Here is an 18,556-nt window from a genome sequence, read left to right as displayed (position 1 = left end):
GTTACAGCATGGATTAAGAATAATAAAGCATAACTTTTAATTTAAAAAAAATATTTATTGAATTAAATGTCACAAAAACGCATTACATGAACAATAAAAAATGTAGACAAAGAAATAACGACAATATGGTAGAATTCAACATATTTCATCTAATCTAATTTTATTATTTTTCATTCATTGGCATCATAAGCTGTCTGTATAAACAACAGAACAGCGAGCCTCTTTTCTTTAGAAATGGCCATATCAGTACATCAGTTGAAACACAACAAAAATGCTTAACCTAGAAAAATAGGCTTTGTCAACTTTGTTTGATCTAGTTTGAGTACACAAGCATACGGGCAAATATATTTTACGAAGCTTGAACCAAACAAACATCTAGTCTGTCAGTGATTTCCATATCCAAATTGTTCATCCCCATATCTACTGTTGCAGAAAATGATTAATATTTATCTTTGTTCTGTGCTGTGAGCCTCGTGAATTTTATCTGGAATGAATAGCAGACCTATTTGACTACTAGAATACAGACATTTATGAGGCGAAATCACATGATCACAGCACAGAAGTATATTTACATAGAAGAGGCACCAAACAAAACACCTTTTCCTCATGCGAAATATCATTACGGAAGACCATTTAGTCTGTCAGATCGCAGAAGGCCATCCAAACTGATCATTTCTCTCAGGCTACATCAGTACAAAAGTCAGAGAAGTATTAATTTAAGGCTCATTATGGAGCTCAAGGCTTTTGTGTGGTAAAATGCAATAATTTTTTTTTCCTTTCTTTCTTTTGAAGTGACGTGACATGATTAATTTTAGCTATTAATCGCCATTTGCATAATCTAAGCTTAAGTATTATCATTCTAAGACATTTAAGATCTTTTTTTCTGATCCAGTCCTATGCTATCACAGAAAACCATTTGATCAATGATCTGACGAGCCCCTGAGGAGTATAAGCGAATATTTACACGTGATCAGAGCTCACCCATAAACCTCTGAGGTATCCTCAGCCTTTCTAGATGAGAAGTGTAGGCTACTTTAACCGTCTGGATGGCATGCAGTCTTTGAGAACTCCCTTTGAATATTTGTGCTTTACCATCCACATGCGTCCTTTGAAATGATTCGAAGACGATGATGAGTGATTTCAATCTTCATCTCACGCCGCCAGAGACTCCTTTGGGATGAGGACCCAGAAAACCTACACCTGAAAGTCTGTCCCGAAGTGTCTGATTTGGGCGTCAGTCATAGACAGGTAGGTGGTCCTCATGCTGGGTGAATACTGCAGTTGATAAAGAAACAGGGAGAGAAACATGGTACGCGAAATTTGATAAAGGCATGTGTGAAAACCCTCAAGCCTTGTTCACTCATGCATACAGTGATTGTCAGTGAGAAAAAACACTCGTTTTCAATGAGTTGATGCTTTGTGTCTTTATGCAAATGAGCAATGACCAATAGAAGTGAGGACTAGCTGTGTTCAAAATCACCTCCAGTATACTTGAAAGGAACTCTCTATATGTGCAGGGCTCAATGCAAAGGAGCTTTTATACAAGTTCATTCTGGTCCAGATTTTAATTGTAATATTTTAACAATTAATATGTAACATGCCTAGCCTAGTCAAAGAGTCGAGAGAAGATCAAACCCCTGAAATAACAGTGAGCAATAAAGGCAGAGATGAACAGTATTTTTAAATGTCATATCTGTATCCTCTTATGTCAGATCAAAATGTTACATCTTATGTTAAAATGTAATGTAACCTTCACCCTTTAAATACTCTGGTAATTTCAATAATTATTTATGCAATTTTAAAATTTTTATTTTATAGAATTAAAAGAGCAGTTTCATGTCTATCTTTATATTGTTCAACTGGTCGAGGTTGATATGGGATTTAGAAAGTAGGCTATAATAACAAGTAATGGAATGGTTTTAAGAAAGAGAGTAAATAGTAAAGTAATCTAATTACACTGTTGAAGATGTAGCCTTATTAGCCAAGCTAGTACTTATCTAAATGATAGGCTACTTTTTAAATATGAAACTAAAATGGTCATCATGGTGCTGAATTGAGTGAGTTGAATCCCTCATTCAACCGCTTCATTAATATCGCAACCTCTATTTATGAATGGGTAGCTTAAAGGTCCCATGGCATGAAATTTTCATTTTATGAGGTATTTCAACATTAATATGAGTTCCCCTAGCCTGAATATTGTCCCCAAGTGGATAGAAATGTTGATCGGTGTAAACCCGAGTTCTGGCTGTCTCTCTCTGCCTTTGAGAAAATGACAGGCCAGACTAGCCAATCCTGAAGCCTCCTGGTTTGACGTCCAAGCAGGAACGGTTTCCTCCCTTTCCTCCGCCCAGAGAATCTGCCACGCCCATGCAAACACTCGAGATCATTAACGTTACTTGTGAACGAGTGAACTGGCAGTTTCTCAGTGTTTGGATGTACAAATGAAAACAGAAGTCTTTCTTCAGTTCCTTCTGATCTGTGATCATTGATTTCTGATGTGTAGCTAATTATTTATTATTCGTGCACACGCTGCGGCTTCTCTCTCTCCCGACAGAACGGTGTTTTCGTGTTTTCTATCTTGTGAGTCAGTGTTTTGTACGTCCTCGTCGCGTCTATCTGTTCTAAAATGTGCATACAGTCTTTTCTGTTTAACATCAGCAGTAACATCTTTAGAGATAAACCTCACACACGCCGAAGCTCGGCCTTCAACATCCCCGACCCCCAGTACTGCATCTGGCCCACAGCGGAGGCACCAAACGCGGCGTGAGATTAAGCAGAAGGGGGGTAAGCGTGAATCTGGGCTAGGCTAGCCAGCTTTCCCCACAATAAACTGGATTACATTCGATTACTGCTGTTGTGTCTTTGTTTGCGCTGTGTAAGTTACTCAATGCGCATCACTGACGCTATTCATATGATTGGAACATATCTAGAAATAATGCTTTAATCAAACTTACTAACTCGTTCATCTCGCTGTAATGGTACATTGCATGTGTTACAAAGTTGGTAGAATAATGATGAAGAGGACTCGGTGTGACTGGGACTCGTGTTTATTCAGAACTCTCAGATACAAACACAATAAACTCGCGCTGACAGACAACGCTCTCATAACTCAGTAGTTACTATAAATAACTTTGTTAGCAATCGCTCCGTCTCCGTGATGTCCTGTTCGCGAACGAATCATTCTTTTGAATCGGTTCTTTTTAGTGAACCGAACCAGTTCACCAAATCGGACTGAATCGTTCTAAACGGTTCGCGTCTCGAGTCAGCGCTGATCCATAATTTACTAACTTTCTGACATGAGTGACAGCCCCTCTGACTAGAAATAAACTAATAACCTGAAGTATATTCTAGTAACTACAACAGTTCACCCTGAACTGAGACATGCTGAGAGAACTGATGTGAAGTGAACACAGGTCCATCTGTCTCTGGCAGACTCGTGCCTGCTCGTGCCTCGTTAAACCACGCCCCCTCCGCTCATTTAAAATGCAAAGATGTCAGCCAATCACAACAGTGGGCGTTTTTCCTGAAGTCTCACAGCAGACACGCCTCTTGAAGCAGGGCATTCAGCCACAGGGCAAACAGCAGTATAGAAAAAATGCCTTTTATTTCTAAATTATGACATTTTATGATGTAAAAATCATACTAACAATATAAGTACACCTCAGGAAACACTATAAAATAATAGAAAAATGCCATGCCATGGGACCTTTAAATAAATAATTTACTAATCTGATTCGTTCAAATACGCTGATTCTTTGAGGAATAAAACACAGTATTGCTGGGAGACGAAGCGGTTCAAGAACTCATTAAATAGATCTATCAGAAACTATCATTCTCAAGAAATTAACATGAGAAGCAAATGGGAACCGTCTAGACGCAGTTCTCTGTGCGCGCTTTGGGTGCATGAAAACAGCATGCAAGTTCTTACACGTCTTTTAAAAATCGGTTTAAAATCTGAAAAAAAGAGACTTAAAACAGTCTTTCTAGTTTCTAAATAGCAAGCAGATTTTTGATGACAATCAACCGAAAACTGCATGGTCTCTCTCAAAATCTGGAGCTGAAATATTGAAATCGGTTATTTGACGTGGGGCCAGGATGGGCCAAGCTTCTGATTGGGTGGGCAAGTGCATTTGATATTTAAACAACGTGGTGCTGAACATGAAAATGATAACTGCGTCGGCTGAAACTAGCAAAAAACACTTGCACCTGGTGTTGCACTGCACCTGGTGTTGCACTGCGCCGGGTGTATGAAGGGCTGCCGCTTTTGCATACTTTGTGCTTGCTGTTTAATAATCATTTGAAACTTAGCAAACTGGCAGCTCCAGTATTAATGAAAAGATTTATCTTGAACTCTGCCATGGAAACTGTTTAAACCGTAATTAAACTTGATAATCAATTAAAAATGAATTTATACCTGTATGATATTATGCTGTACCCACATTGGATCAGCGGTTTGGAAAATGGATGGATGATTCAGATGTGGGTGTCTCTTCTGGTCAGACGTGGGAATTTATTCAGCGTGCGACTCTCACAGTGCATTATGGGTATTTGAGTGCACTCAGTAACGTCCACTATGGTTTTGGACACCACTACAAATGGCTGTTCCCTCAAATAGTGCCCTATTTAAGGGTATAGAGGGTGATTTCACAGCCTTTGACTGATCTGTTTCCCACCAGATACTTTAGATGATGGTGCATTCAAGTCATGTTGGAAAGATTGTATTTACAAGTTAAGGGCACTCTACAGTTATAATTTATTAGTTTTTTTATTTATTATATGTTTATTAGATTTTTCTAGCCAAGTTGAATGCATAAAGGGCAAAAGTATATATATATATATATATATATATATATATATATATGGTTACAATCAACCAATCAGTTGTCAGCACAATCAAATAATATCAATTTAGATCAACCAATGACCAAGCAATGCTTAATTTTGTTCAGTCTGTGGTGTAAAAGGCATTAGCATTAGCAATTAAAGAAAAAACACGGAAACATGAAAACATGGTCAGGTCAAAGTGTCTGAATAATTTTGGTCCCACATTTGTATCAATTTTACTGGTAGTCCACTGGTGTCTGAATAATTTTTGGTTTGACTGTGTGTATATATATTCCTATTTACATACACTCTAAAACAAAAAGGTTCTATATGGCACTAAAAATGGTTCTTGGCTCGTAATCATAGGGGAACCTTTTTTAGTGCTATATAGCACCAATTTTGGTGCTTCAGTGGTTCTTCAGCGGTTCTTCAGAGGTTCTTTGAATAAGGTGCTATATAGCACCTCTGAAGAACCGCTGAAGAACCACTGAAGCACCAAAATTGGTGCTATATAGCACTAAAAAAGGTTCCCCTATGATTACGAGCCAAGAACCATTTTTGGTGCCATATAGAAAGTTTTTTTAAGAGTGTATGCCCATTCCATGAAGCTCCTGCTGCACAGTTTTTGTGCTAATATTAATGTCAGTAGGTCTGATTGAAACACCAGAATTAATTAATTAAAAGGTGTGTCCCAATATATAAAGCCCCCTGATATGCATTGGCTGTTCTTCATTTGGAAGGAGTAAAAAAAAAAAAAACTTAGTTTTTTATTATTAACTCTTTCCCTACCAAAGTTTCCAGCCACTGCCAGCGTATTTGATCAATTTAATCTATCTTCATGCATTATTTTTTTATCAACACTTGAATGTGGGTACGTTTCATAAAAAAAAAAATTTGAGCAAAAAGCTGAGAAAATTATGTTTTTGTCAAAGACTACATCTGGATGGGATTCAGAACGATGATCAAAACACGGATGGAGTAGATCAAGTCCATCAACACCCCTAATGCTTCACTGTCCTATAGCTCGCCTTGGATCGACATTTCATTCAGTAACATTAGGCAGTTTTGATTTATATACTGTTTAATGTTAATGATCGCGTTATTTTACATATGCTTATGAATACAGATAGATAATTACAACATCCCAATCTGTAAATATCAATGGTCCCAGGAGGACTTGAAAGCACTGTGAATGTCTGCAAGATAGAGAAGTTACTGGAAGCAATTTCTCTGCTCGATATGATTTGTTTCTGCTCATGCATTGGGCAATAATACAAAAGTAATGCCTGGTAACCTCCAGCAATAAAATCACTGTATGTGTGAACAGTCCTTCAGGTTGTGTATTAGTGCAGGAAAAGAGCTGAGTGGGAAACATACTTATGAATATCAGGGCAAAAACAGCAAAAGACAACAACCTCAAAAACTGCTCAGTGCTCTTAAGTTTTCTAGGGACGTACAGAATGTTTATGGATTAGGTGAAGGAAATGAGGACAAAGGCATAATATTGAAGGAAGGCAGAAGCATAGTTGGGGTGGGGAGGGGGTGGGGTTGTGGGGGGTAGGCACTTACTGTTTCTAAATGTCTGGGGATACAACTTCAAATGTGATAAAAGACAGGAAAAGAACTCAATTAGCTGTAAAATATCTTTGTGTGAATACAGCGTCTTGACAGTTTAAAATGAAGCCGGGAATCGGTTCATTAGACAGAAGACTGTCCTGTGATGAGTTTTATGCCTTTTGCAATGCATCAACCAACACGACTCCTCTCAGTTACACCCCATCACTTATGATTCATCTTAGACCTCACAATCTGCATGAGCCTGATGGACAATTCTGGCTTCGAATTAAATCAAAGCAGGACTGTTTTTAATCCATTTTCATTCATAATTTAGTATTAACAACGAATAGTAATTTCTCTTTATTCCCTTTCTATCTGCATGGATACTCCACTAAAAAAAAGGAAACATTAGGGGGCAGTAATGCTCCATATCTGTTTTCAGCTTCTCATAATCTTGTGCTCTACAATCAAACAAAGCCACCTTTAACACAGGCTACATGAGTACCAGAACCATTACGATTTCATTTATGCCAAAACATTTGCTATATTTAAGAATTATTGTGAATACACACTAGCGTTCAAAGGCTTGGGGTCGGTAAGATTTTTTACTGCAGGCTACAGAAATATTGTGATATATTGTTAACATTTTAAACGCCATTAGTCCAGTCTTCACATGATCCTTTGAAGTTATATTACCTTAGTGTTCACTCAACCATCTTGTGAATGCACTTGTATACAGATGATAGACAGACAGATAGACAGATAGATAGATAGATAGATAGATAGATAGATAGATAGATAGATAGATAGATAGATAGATAGATAGATAGATAGATAGATAGATAGATAGATAGATAGATAGATAGATAGATAGATAGATAGATAGATAGATAGATAGATAGATAGATAGATAGATAGATAGATAGATAGATAGATAGATAGATAGATAGATGGATATATAGATAAATATTTGGCTGAACTATTACTTTAATTCCTTGCTGAATAAAATTATTATTATTATTATTTAAAATCTTACTGAACCTCAAACTTTTGAACAGTAGCATATAAGTAGAACATACAATGATTGAGGAAATGTTGTCAGTAAATTGAAGATTAAAAATCAAAATACCGATGGTGGTGGTGAACCACTCCCAATCAATGGGACGTTTTCATAGCGAGGATTTCTTTCAAACAGCATGGACTGGTTCCTGCAGGAGAAGAGGAAAGATAAGTGGGTCAGCATGAGAGAAAACAACAGCTCTCTCTCTCTCTCTCTCTCTCTCTCTCTCACACACACTCACACACACTCACTCACATGTACTCTGGTGTGCTGGATGTGGCCTGCAGCGGAGGGTGAATGCTCGTCTGGCTGCCCATGCTGCTGCTGTAGCTGCAGAAACTGTGAACTTGAGCTCGGCTGGGATTATACGCAGTGAAGCGTCTCGTTGGGTTGAAGGGGTCCTCCTCATCAATATCATCATAATCCCTGTCCCTGGGGACAACCAAACACATGTCAGCTACATCGATTGATGCCACGCACCGCAGTGACGCAACAGGGATGGTACCTGATGGCGATGAGGGTCCAGGCACGTGGGACGGCACACAGAAGGGCACAGAAGGCACAAGCTGCCAGCAGAGAGAACAGGCACAGATACAGGAGCCCCTCCACACCATCATAGCAAACACCCAGCAGAGCCTCCAGATAGTCCTGCATAACCACAATACTGTTAGACCAACACGAGAGCATTCATTTAATTTTAAGGCAAGACACTAAGGTAGAAGAGGTTAACTAATAGATACAACTAATAGATACATAGATTTAATGTGGAGTTGTCCCACCCTTTGCAGCTATAACAGCTTCAACTCTTCTGGGAAGGCTTTCCACAAGATTTAAGAGTGTGTTTATGGGAATTTATTATGGGATTTTTGACCTTCTAGAAGTGCATTTGTGAGATCAGGCACTGATGTTGGACGAGATGTCTGGCTCACAGTCTCAGCTCTAATTCATCCCAAAGGTGTTCTATCGGGTTGAGGTCAGGACTCTGTGCAGGCCAGTCAAGTTCCTCCACACCAAACTCACTCATCCATGTCTTTATGGACCTTGCTTTGTACACTCGTGCGCAGTCATGTTGGAACAGGAAGGGGCCATCCCCAAACTGTTCCCACAAAGTTTGGAGCATGAAATTGTCCAAAATGTCTTGGTATGCTGAAGCATTAAGAGTTCCTTTCACTGGAACTAAGGGAACTCACTCAAACCCAACCGCTGGGAAAAAACCCCCCACACACACCATAACCCCCCCTCCACCAAACTTCACACTTGGCATAATCACAGAGAAGCGTGATTCGTCACTCCAGAGAACACGTCTCCACTGCTCTAGAGTCCAGTGGTGGCTCTGTTTTACACCACTGCATTTGACACTTTGCATTGCTCTTGGTGATGTAAGGCTTGGATGCAGCTGCTCGGCCATTGAAACCCATCACATGAAGCTCTCTACGCACTGTTCTTGAGCTAATTTGAAGGCCACATGAAGTTTGGAGGTCTGTAGCTATTGACTTCTGTGCACTGTGAGCCTCAGCATGCGCTGATCCCGCTCTGTGATTTTACGTGGTCTACCACTTCGTGGCTGAGTTGCTGTTCCACTTTGTTATAATACGACTAACAGTTGACCATGACATATTAAGTAGTATTTCACGAATGTACTTATTGCACAGATGGCAACCTATCACGATACCAAACTTGAATTCACTGAGCTCCTGAGAGCGACCCATTCTTTAACAAATGTTTGTAGAAGCGTCTGCATGCTTAGGTGCTTGATTTTATACACCTGTGGCCATGGAAGTGATTGGAACACCTGAATTCAATGATTTGGAGGGGTGTCCCAATACTTTTGGCAATATACCCCCGGTTTCACAGACAATGCTTAAGCTAATCCTAGACTAAAATGCATGTTTGAGCTATTTTAACTGAAAGAATCTTGCACTGACAAATCTTAAAATATGTCAGTGGCATTGTTTTGTCTCAAGATGCACACCAGCAATGTTTTTTTCTTGGGCACGTTTATAAAAGTTACTTAAATGTCCTAATTGAACTAAGGCCTAATCCTGGCTTAGTCTAAGCCCTGTCTGTGAAACCGGGCCATAGTGTATCACCATAGCTTTCCAGTTGATTGATTACATTATGAATTGCAAGAAATGTTTGTATCACAAGTTTTCTGAAATGTTTTGTTTAAATATGCAAATTAGGCATAATCTAATTAAATATGCACTCATTTGCATAGATTCCCAGAACAGAAATATGAACATTGGATAAAGCCAGGTTTCATTTTGTCTGAGTTAGAATCAAAGGTTTTTACAGAGGGGATTTGGAATCTCATTTTCACCATGTTTTTATAAATAAAAGGCAAATTATATATGAACAACCCCCTTTGTAAAACCCTTCTACATATGTAGATATGGCGGATGTTTTTCTTTACACTAGTCTGAAATAACATGTTTTGAAAGGCATTATTTTTGAAAAATACAAAACACAATCTTTTTGCCTGTAGTGTCTTGCATTAAATAGTTTGACTTTTTTCTTATGATTTCTTGGTGGGAAATTACAAACTGCTTCTGTAAAATGAAAACCTTTTTATGAAATGGTGCGACTCCCCAAAAACATGATGTATAAATTAATAATAGATGATATTTGTAAAAACCAAATGTTAAATAATAACCTGTTTAAATGTTAAATAATAATTAAGATGTGTACACTTGCATGCATTCAAGGTGTAAGGAAAATATGCTTTGAAAACTCATTACATTTAACTGAAATTCAATAAATTATTGTTGGAAATAACAAGTTTTTTTTTTTTTTTAAACCACATGAAACCAACATGAATACAAAAAGAACATTTCTAATAACTTGACAAGTTTTGAAACAATTAAAAAAAAAATATATATATATTTATTTTTTTTATAAATGGACATTCTTATTTCTAATTTTGGCTTTTTTTTTTGTTAAAATAATGTGAAAACTGGTGATGGCTACTCCAGACTAACAAACAGTTAAAATATTCTTTTTCGTAGAAGGATGACTCACTTTGTGGAGACTACGGCAGTCCAGCGAGGCGGTGAGCTGGTGCAAATTGAACTCTGAGGAGTTCAAAAGACGCTGAATTCCAAGAAGATCTTTCTGAAATGATTCATATTGAGGAATGAATCATGTTTGGATGAAAAGGAGGTACAGAATATGATGTAGAACTCTTTATTTGATCTATTTTTGACAGCACTCTCACCTCTGCAGTAGGAAACACGGCGAGAGAAAACTGCAGCAAACCTTGCACCTGTATCTGCATGGTGGTCAGAGACCTCTGGAAGATGGTCAGAGACTGCAGTACAGAAACAACAGCAAAACATGTGAGCTAAAGCAGTCGAACCACTGTTCTAAAGGATTACTACACAGACATGCCATAGGTTATGGCTTCTGTTAATGCAAGTATGTGTCTAGTAAAAGGCCATAAATCCCTACTGAGGATATGTATTTACATCTGGATTAACAGTTATTAAGGGTTTAAATTTGGTTAATGGTTACATCTGTCTTATATTTGCTTTATGACCCCCCCCCCCCCCCACCCACCCCCGAACGTTTACTGTAATAGATGATCATCCAAAACAGGAGCTTAACCAGCACAGAATAATGTCTAAATCAGTGGAAAGGCTTTCACAGGATTCCCACAGGCAACGTGCGAAAGCCAGACAAATCTAATTATCCCAAAACTACAGACAAAAGAGACCCTCTTTGATCAAAGTTTATTTTCATATCGCCTATTCATAATTTAATTAGCCACGCAGATTTTTTCTTACAGAAACATTATAATGGCTTTAACATGGATATTCGCTTCAATTAGAGGTCAAATGAATCTGTAAGCGCCGTTAATTGCTTGTGCCAGGAGTTCAGGGAGGAATTGAACATTGACGTGCCGGGGAATCATTTACCTGCTGGAACGGATTGGGAAGACTCTGGCTGCAGTACAGGTAATAGTGCACTATATCTGCAGGGGACACAGAAACAAAGTGAACATTTAGGGTGTAAGAAGTTCATAAGAAGGAAAGTGCAATTCTTGAAAAATACTTGACAAATAATACATATAATAATATATAGTTCTTGCAGATTAACTCTGTAATAATTATAAGCGTTTTTTTAACGCACTGTGTATTCTAAAGGGGCCATGAATTGAGAAACCTAATTTTCCTTGAGCTTTTGACATATATAGGTCATACTATAAGAATATCCTGTAAGTTTCAGAACCGAAAATGTCCTTGTTAGTCCAAAAAGAGCTTTTATTGTAACCAAGACCAGAGAACGACTCATTGTGGAATGTGCCTATCTATGATTGATAGGTTAAAGAGCACCTCTGCAGAAGAAAATAAACGCCTACTTCATTATTACCACCGGTGTGTTAGTGAGATGACGAGGAGAGACGATCGATACAGGATCGCTGGACTAAAAATAACATTACCTTCCAAAAGATCCTAATGTTAGGAATGTGCTTATTTATTCAACAATGTGAATGTCTCAGTTGAGCATTATTTATTTGTATGCAGTACATTTCACAGTGGTAAATCAGTCGCAATTTCAGCGCATGCCACAACATGGAAGTAACCATGTAAATTCTAATGTCAGATGTTCTCTGTCTCGAAATTGTTTATTGCCGTTTATGTGTCAGTAAATCAAACCAGTGACTAAATGGTCACCTTTTCATTGTGTTTGTTACGTTACGTTAGTTGATAGTTATGCAGAAATTGAGTTTCAATGATGAGATCACTGCATTCATGCACTCAACATGTCTGTGATCGGCTACAATGCTCATCACTGCAACCTTTCATGACACAACCTAAATATATTACAATATATCTAAATATATAATGCTATAATCAACACTTTTCATGATTAGTTAACCTTGAGAGCTGTAATAGTAAAAACGTGTTTTTGAGAGAGTTCCACGTGTAATACTAGCTATTTCCTCATAAAAAATGTCAGCCAATCACAGCAGTAGGAATTTACACTGAAGTCTCACAGCAGACAGGCCCATTAACAGAGGATTCAAATAAGAGGCTAAAATCAGGGTAGAAAAAATGACAAATTTTTATGCAGTACATGACCCCTTTAAATATTTTTTAGAGCATGTCTAAAGATTGAGTGGTATATGTAGGATTTGCACTCCGTCTTTATTCATCCTTCTTGCACTCTCTCATGACTGCTGAATGTGACTGAAAATGTATGTAATTATAAAATTAAGAACGAGGTCCCTCTCTGACTCATGACTTATCAATGTTTACATTATTAAATATGGCATCACTTCAAAGTACTCAGCCACATCTCTAGTAATCATAATATGTATGATTTGTAGCCAGTGTTGGGTGTAATTCATTACTAAATAATTAAATTCTGTAATTGAAAAAGTAAAGGGTTTACTTTTTTCTTTAATTTCTTTTCTGTCATTTTATTACAGTTACGTCTGATGAATAATTTAAGCAATTATTATATTATTTATTTGAAAGAATTAAAAGAGCAGTTTTGTGTCTATCCTTGTATTGATGTAATGCTTAATATTTGAAACAACATGATAAATTCATTAAACATCCTACCTTTGTGTTTTATGAAATATAGAAGCTTATCATAACTTTTACGATTATTTACAAAGATCTTTAAGAACATTTTATTTTGGAATTCAAACTCTAATTAAGCTTTGTCTTTAGAAGAACCTTAAGAAAAAAGACAAGTACAGTTTAAAAAAAGAAAATGGCAGTTATAAAGATTTATTTTTGTTTAAATAATGTTTTGTGATTCCGGCCACAGATTACTGTGCCATTATCTGAAATTGAACTTGTGAAATTTGGAAACCATCATGTTATGGCTTCAATCACTAATAAACTCAGCAAAAAAAGAAATGTCCTCCCACTATCAACTGCTTTTTTTCCAGCAAATGTCTTAACGTGTACATATTTGTATGACCGTAAACAGATTCAACAACTGAACAAATTTCACAAAAATTTGATGAACAAAAATGGAAAAATGAGTCCCTGAACAAAGGAAGGGTCAATATCACACGTAGCAGTATGTGGTTGTAACAGAGATTCCACTGGAGGCAAGTTGTAGTTGAACCCAAGTGCAGTTTTATTTAAACAAGGTGATATTTTTATATTTTCAATAAAGATCTGTAAATCTTATTTGGATTTTACAAAACGATCATTTAAAATACAGTATCCTGAAAATTTGACTTTTTTTGCTGAGTTTATAATAAATAAAATGGCCTAAAAGTGGTTGAATATGCCTTTAAAATATCTGTGCTGAAAAGATCTGGTTCGTGCAAAGGACACAGGCATATGAAGTAATGAAATATTACTTACCTGCGCTTAAGGAGTCTTTGGTTTGATTGACAATGAACTTGTCAGGAGAGACACAAAAGTCACTGGTGCCCTAGGACAGATCAAACAAATTTGCAGTTACGTTTGTGATATTGAGAGGCCACAAATCATTTTGTGGATGTTATTCCAGTGTTCGCACATATCGGGTTGTGACAACTGTATCAAAAGGTGACACCTGTTTACACCTGGTCTCTTTTGTCCACTTCTGTCCTGATTTCTTCAAGGGGAGGGTCTGTGGGCGGGTAAATGTATGGCCGTTTTCAGATCGTTCAATCTAATGGACGGAATAAGCATGCACAATTTACATACGGACGCGCTTGGAGTCGACGAAAAAACACACAGAGAGCAGATTTTCGCTAAACCAAACTTGGGTCTCCAGCCGACAAAGTTTAAATCCTGTCTGGCTAGCGCGCTTCCCATAATTTTTAAGCGTTAGGTCAGTATGCGGAGAGTAGGCGGTCTTTTAGTGGCTGTTCGAATGCATTCAACCACATGAGCGTCTACAATACGAAAGCAATCCCGTTGAATGTGTTTTCGACTACCTCTGTAAGTGTTCGGAAGTGGACAAGCTCAAAATAATTTAGACCCCATTTAAACCTGTATTTAGCGTTGGCCACTTGTGATCCGATCAAACAAAACGCATCTTAATACCAGGTGTAAACTGGGCCAAAGACCTTTGCTGAATGTCAGGACCATATGAGCTGTTCACACAGGGGCTAATCCTATTGGGGCCAAGCTATTTATTGGCCAAGCTTAAATTAGTGGGCGTCAAGAACAAGAAGAGACAGGACAAACTTTCTTATGGGGAAAATGATAAATTGATAAATTGTTGTGCACTTATAATCTTCCCCTCTGAGTTAGCTCTGAAATTGAATTTATGCATTCAGATCTGAATACAATTAGATTTAAATGTGACATATTTTAACCAGATTTTAATTTTAGCATTAGGTTTAGGGCTGGCATTGGGGCTTAAGAAACAATATTATCAATAATTTCAGTTAAGTTAGGGTTGGGGTTATGACTAAGGTTGTTTGCTGGACCAAAACATTATTCCATGACCAATATAAAATACATCCAATTTAGCAAATCCAAAATCATAGATTTTACATGTATTTGAGACTACATAGTGTGGGAACTCAGTAATTATTTGAATAATTGGTAAATCAATAAGAATTAATTTACAAAATTACTAATCAACTAAATCAATCATGAGATATCTAGACATGAGGATAAGTAATTAAATAATAAAAAATAAGAATATATTAACAGCTTGTGTCAGCACAAACCCTCTTTTGGCATTAAAAAACTACAGTCAGGATTTAATAAAGACACGCAGTGATAAATTAGTGCTGAAAAAGGTGTGGACAGGCGGACCTCATTGCATATTCATTTGTAGGAGTTTTCCTTTCAGACGCAAAATTTATGGGAGAAGAGTTTTTAAATGAATCATGCAAGGTGTTTTACTAAGGTTTGCACTCGTCAATTTACTGGTGTTTGCACCATTATTTACCGTCTTAAATATGGACATCTTAAACCATACGCTAATTTGCGCTGCTCTTGGTAGATTGCGTTAGTCATTATGGAAATGCAGAAATTCACGTGTCTGTGTTCTTTAATTTGCACATCATCAGTAGATCACATGCAGAACTTTACACTCCCATCAAGACTTTTTTTTGGAATTGCCCTGTTTAGTAAATCTGGCCCAAAGTGATTTATAATCAATACATTTGTTCTTTGTCTACGGCTTCCTGTCTGTCACTATAATTTTTTTTTTTAATCAATTGATTAAATTTTTACAGTAACATTTCAGATTTTTATTCTATTGATTAAAATAATTTAATGCTTAATTTATTTCTTTAACAAAATCAATCAATCGAGTGGTACACATGGGGCTCCAATTGTAAATTCTCTCTGGATTTAAAAAAAGGGTTGAATGCAGGCGTGCGAGTCACATATCCCTGCAAGGCTTGTTTCCACTCTCAGTAAAAGGAAGGAATCAATGTTGTCAAGCACTGTAATCCACTTTACTGTGGAGTCTGACCTTTGCTCTGACCCCTCATTGAGCAGTCTTAGGTCCTGACTGAAGTGTCACCTGTGACTATAATCACAGTCATGCTTACGGTGGAGCTCAGGTCTGTCTCATAATGTGTAGCTCCTCAAAGACTGGAAAGTAAATTAAGTAAATTCATCAATACCCTACCATTTATATATGAATATATATTTTTCCCCAAGTGTAAATAACACAGCAATACTCCAATAGTGCTGTTACGATCTACGTTTCTTGTAATTGTTCTATTGCTCTGTGTTCTTGTTCTTTTCCTGTTTTTGTCTGACTTCTGATAGGTTGTCCAATGATGGTGTGCACAATTGCCATAGGGATGCTGCCGGCATTTGACTGGAAGCTCATTGTTGGTTTGGTCACAAACGGGTTGAGATCTCCTCCAGCCGATGATCAAACTTGTGAAGTTCACATTAAAATTGTTTTAAGTGTAAAATCTAATTATTTGTCCTTAATGTTTAATAATATGTTTTAAGATTATGGAGCATAGCGGTGTCCTGCCAATTATTTTGGAAACTTGTTTTTGCTTTGCTTTTGTTAGGGAGTTAGGTAAGCTGAATGTATTTTATTTTGCTATTTGGTTAGGTTATTTAATTTCTCCCCTTTTTCTTTTTATATTTATATATATGTATTTTTGTTTTATAACTGTTATTGTATGTATTGTGTTGCTTATCATTACGCCAGGAACGGCGACAAGTGAGTGTTTAAAAAAAGTGTCATTGAATCATTCATTTAATAGATTTATTAATAAACACTGATTCATCCAATAACGAAATGAAAAGTATTTACTTCATTCAAATTAGATTTTTTTAAATTATTTCATTCAAATTAACATGTTTTAAATAGACTATAGCAATTAACATTTTGTCAGAACCTCTAGTTTGTATGTTATTTTGTTTAGTTGTCTAATGTGGAAGAATCACAATATCCATTTTACCAGAAAAGCAATTGTGATTCTCAATTTATCCAGAATCCTGCAGCTCTACTATATACTATAGTTATCATGACAATACATAGAGTAGACTTATAAATATACTTCCCATTTATTTTGTGGTTCATCAAATCAAACTGTACAGTAGATTATATTTCTCTAGGTATAAACTAGTCAAATGAAGCAGATGGACAGGTTGAGTGACGTTTCTACATCCTCAAAGCCATGAACCAAACTAATCAAGATATGCCCAGAATACATTAAAAAGGGCCAAACAAATTGATGTGTTTATGCATTCAGTGTGCATTTGTCATATTCAGCAACCTAATATACAAAAGCAGTAGGGGTGACAAGTGAATGTCTTTATGAGCAAGTTATTTGGTAAGTAACTAAAAAAGGGATTCCGGAGTGAAACAACTGTCTTCATGAGTGTCACTACATCATTCATACTGATCATATTGTTCAAAGACACTGATACAGAAATGTCATTCTGCTGTACCTTCATTTGAAACTTTTTTTGTTGGCAGAGCAAAAATAGGCAACATAACTGGCAATGCTGAAATATAAGTTACTCAAATATTAACGTCTTGTTTATATAATAAGCAATATCACTCGCAATCATTCTATTGGTTTAAATATCAGCATTGCTTGATTGCTCATTTGTTACTGCTTACATGAGTATATTTGATTTATCGTGTTTTATAATAGTATGTTTCTTGACAAAATGCAAATAGCATCTGGCAGCATTTGTAAGTAATAAACAAAATGTCTTCATTTCTTCATGTGAAGGTAGTGGTAGCATCATGGTTGAGGATTTAGACTACTAATGAAAAGTGGCATGTTTGATGTCAGGTAAGTGCGTCACAGGAAGTGTAAAGTACCTGAGATCCCCTTCATTACACTAGTGACATCATAAACTGTACTGCACAAGTCAAGACTAAATATAAAGCATCTTCAGAGCAATAAATACAGTTTGCAGTCATTATTATGCAGCCAGAGAGATGCAGAGATAAAGACAGAGGTGGAACATGACACAAAGTAAATTGGCCTATTTAGCGACACAGAGAGTACAACTGTTTACCTCCATTAAGCCAGCGGACTGTCTAATTTAAATGACCAGGGCTTTGTAATCAGCTTTGCAGACTGGCATGCACCACGAGGCACACAAACGCAGTCACTGAACCCTGATAATCTCCTAAGAGTTTCACACAGCTCACGGTCCCTCCTCCCTGACTTGCAAACATTCACATTGTTTTTAGAAAGAAAAAAGTGAATTAAGTGACTGATATGGTCACTGGACACTGATCAAAGGGGATTTAAAGTGAGCAGTCATGTGAAAACACAGTAACTTACCACAGCTATGGCCGTGCCCGCTCCTAATGATGCCCAACTCATGATCAGGGTCAGTACCCCAGACACCATAATACTAAAATGGAGAAAAATAGAGAAAGTGAAGGAATGAGAGTGAGAAATAAAACTATAAACTACCGTTCAAAAGTTTGGGGTCAGTAGGATTTGTGAAAGATTCTCACCAAGAAATAATTTCATATATTTTCACCAAGGCTGCATTTATTTGACCAAAAATACTAAAAACAGTAATATTGTGATTATTATTCAAATTTAAAATAACTGTTTTCTATTTGAATATATATAAAATAGAGCTGTCAAATCGATTAATTGCAAAAGTTTATGTTTACATAATAATGGTGTGTACTTGTCAGGGTTCTGTCACTTCGGTCTAGTTTACTCTTGGTTTGTGACAGAGCCCTGACACTTCT

General features: G+C 36.9%; 1 protein-coding gene across 2 annotated transcripts in view; it reads right to left on the bottom strand.

The window, feature by feature from the left end:
* Positions 1-38: 38 nt before the first annotated feature.
* Positions 39-18,556, bottom strand: part of ttyh2l (tweety homolog 2, like) — a 75,059-nt gene continuing 56,541 nt past the window's right edge. The window contains exons 6-15 of one of the 2 annotated variants that reach the window (XM_079812749.1): positions 18,132-18,204; positions 13,771-13,840; positions 11,356-11,411; positions 10,656-10,748; positions 10,460-10,552; positions 7,947-8,089; positions 7,697-7,873; positions 7,511-7,589; positions 6,394-6,418; positions 39-1,275 (exon numbers count right to left, since the gene is read on the bottom strand). In XM_079812749.1, coding sequence (XP_079668875.1) covers positions 1,235-1,275; positions 6,394-6,418; positions 7,511-7,589; positions 7,697-7,873; positions 7,947-8,089; positions 10,460-10,552; positions 10,656-10,748; positions 11,356-11,411; positions 13,771-13,840; positions 18,132-18,204 — 850 coding nt within the window. In that variant the 3' untranslated portion in view covers positions 39-1,234. The remainder of the gene's footprint in view (positions 1,276-6,393; positions 6,419-7,510; positions 7,590-7,696; positions 7,874-7,946; positions 8,090-10,459; positions 10,553-10,655; positions 10,749-11,355; positions 11,412-13,770; positions 13,841-18,131; positions 18,205-18,556) is intronic. The other variant, XM_079812748.1, reaches the window with a different exon arrangement.

Source organism: Gobio gobio (genome assembly GCF_949357685.1).
Source record: "Gobio gobio genome assembly, chromosome: 1".
Taxonomy (NCBI): domain Eukaryota; kingdom Metazoa; phylum Chordata; class Actinopteri; order Cypriniformes; family Gobionidae; genus Gobio; species Gobio gobio.
The sequence above is the reverse complement of the archived record's forward strand: the minus strand, read 5'-3'. Positions and strand labels throughout refer to the sequence as shown.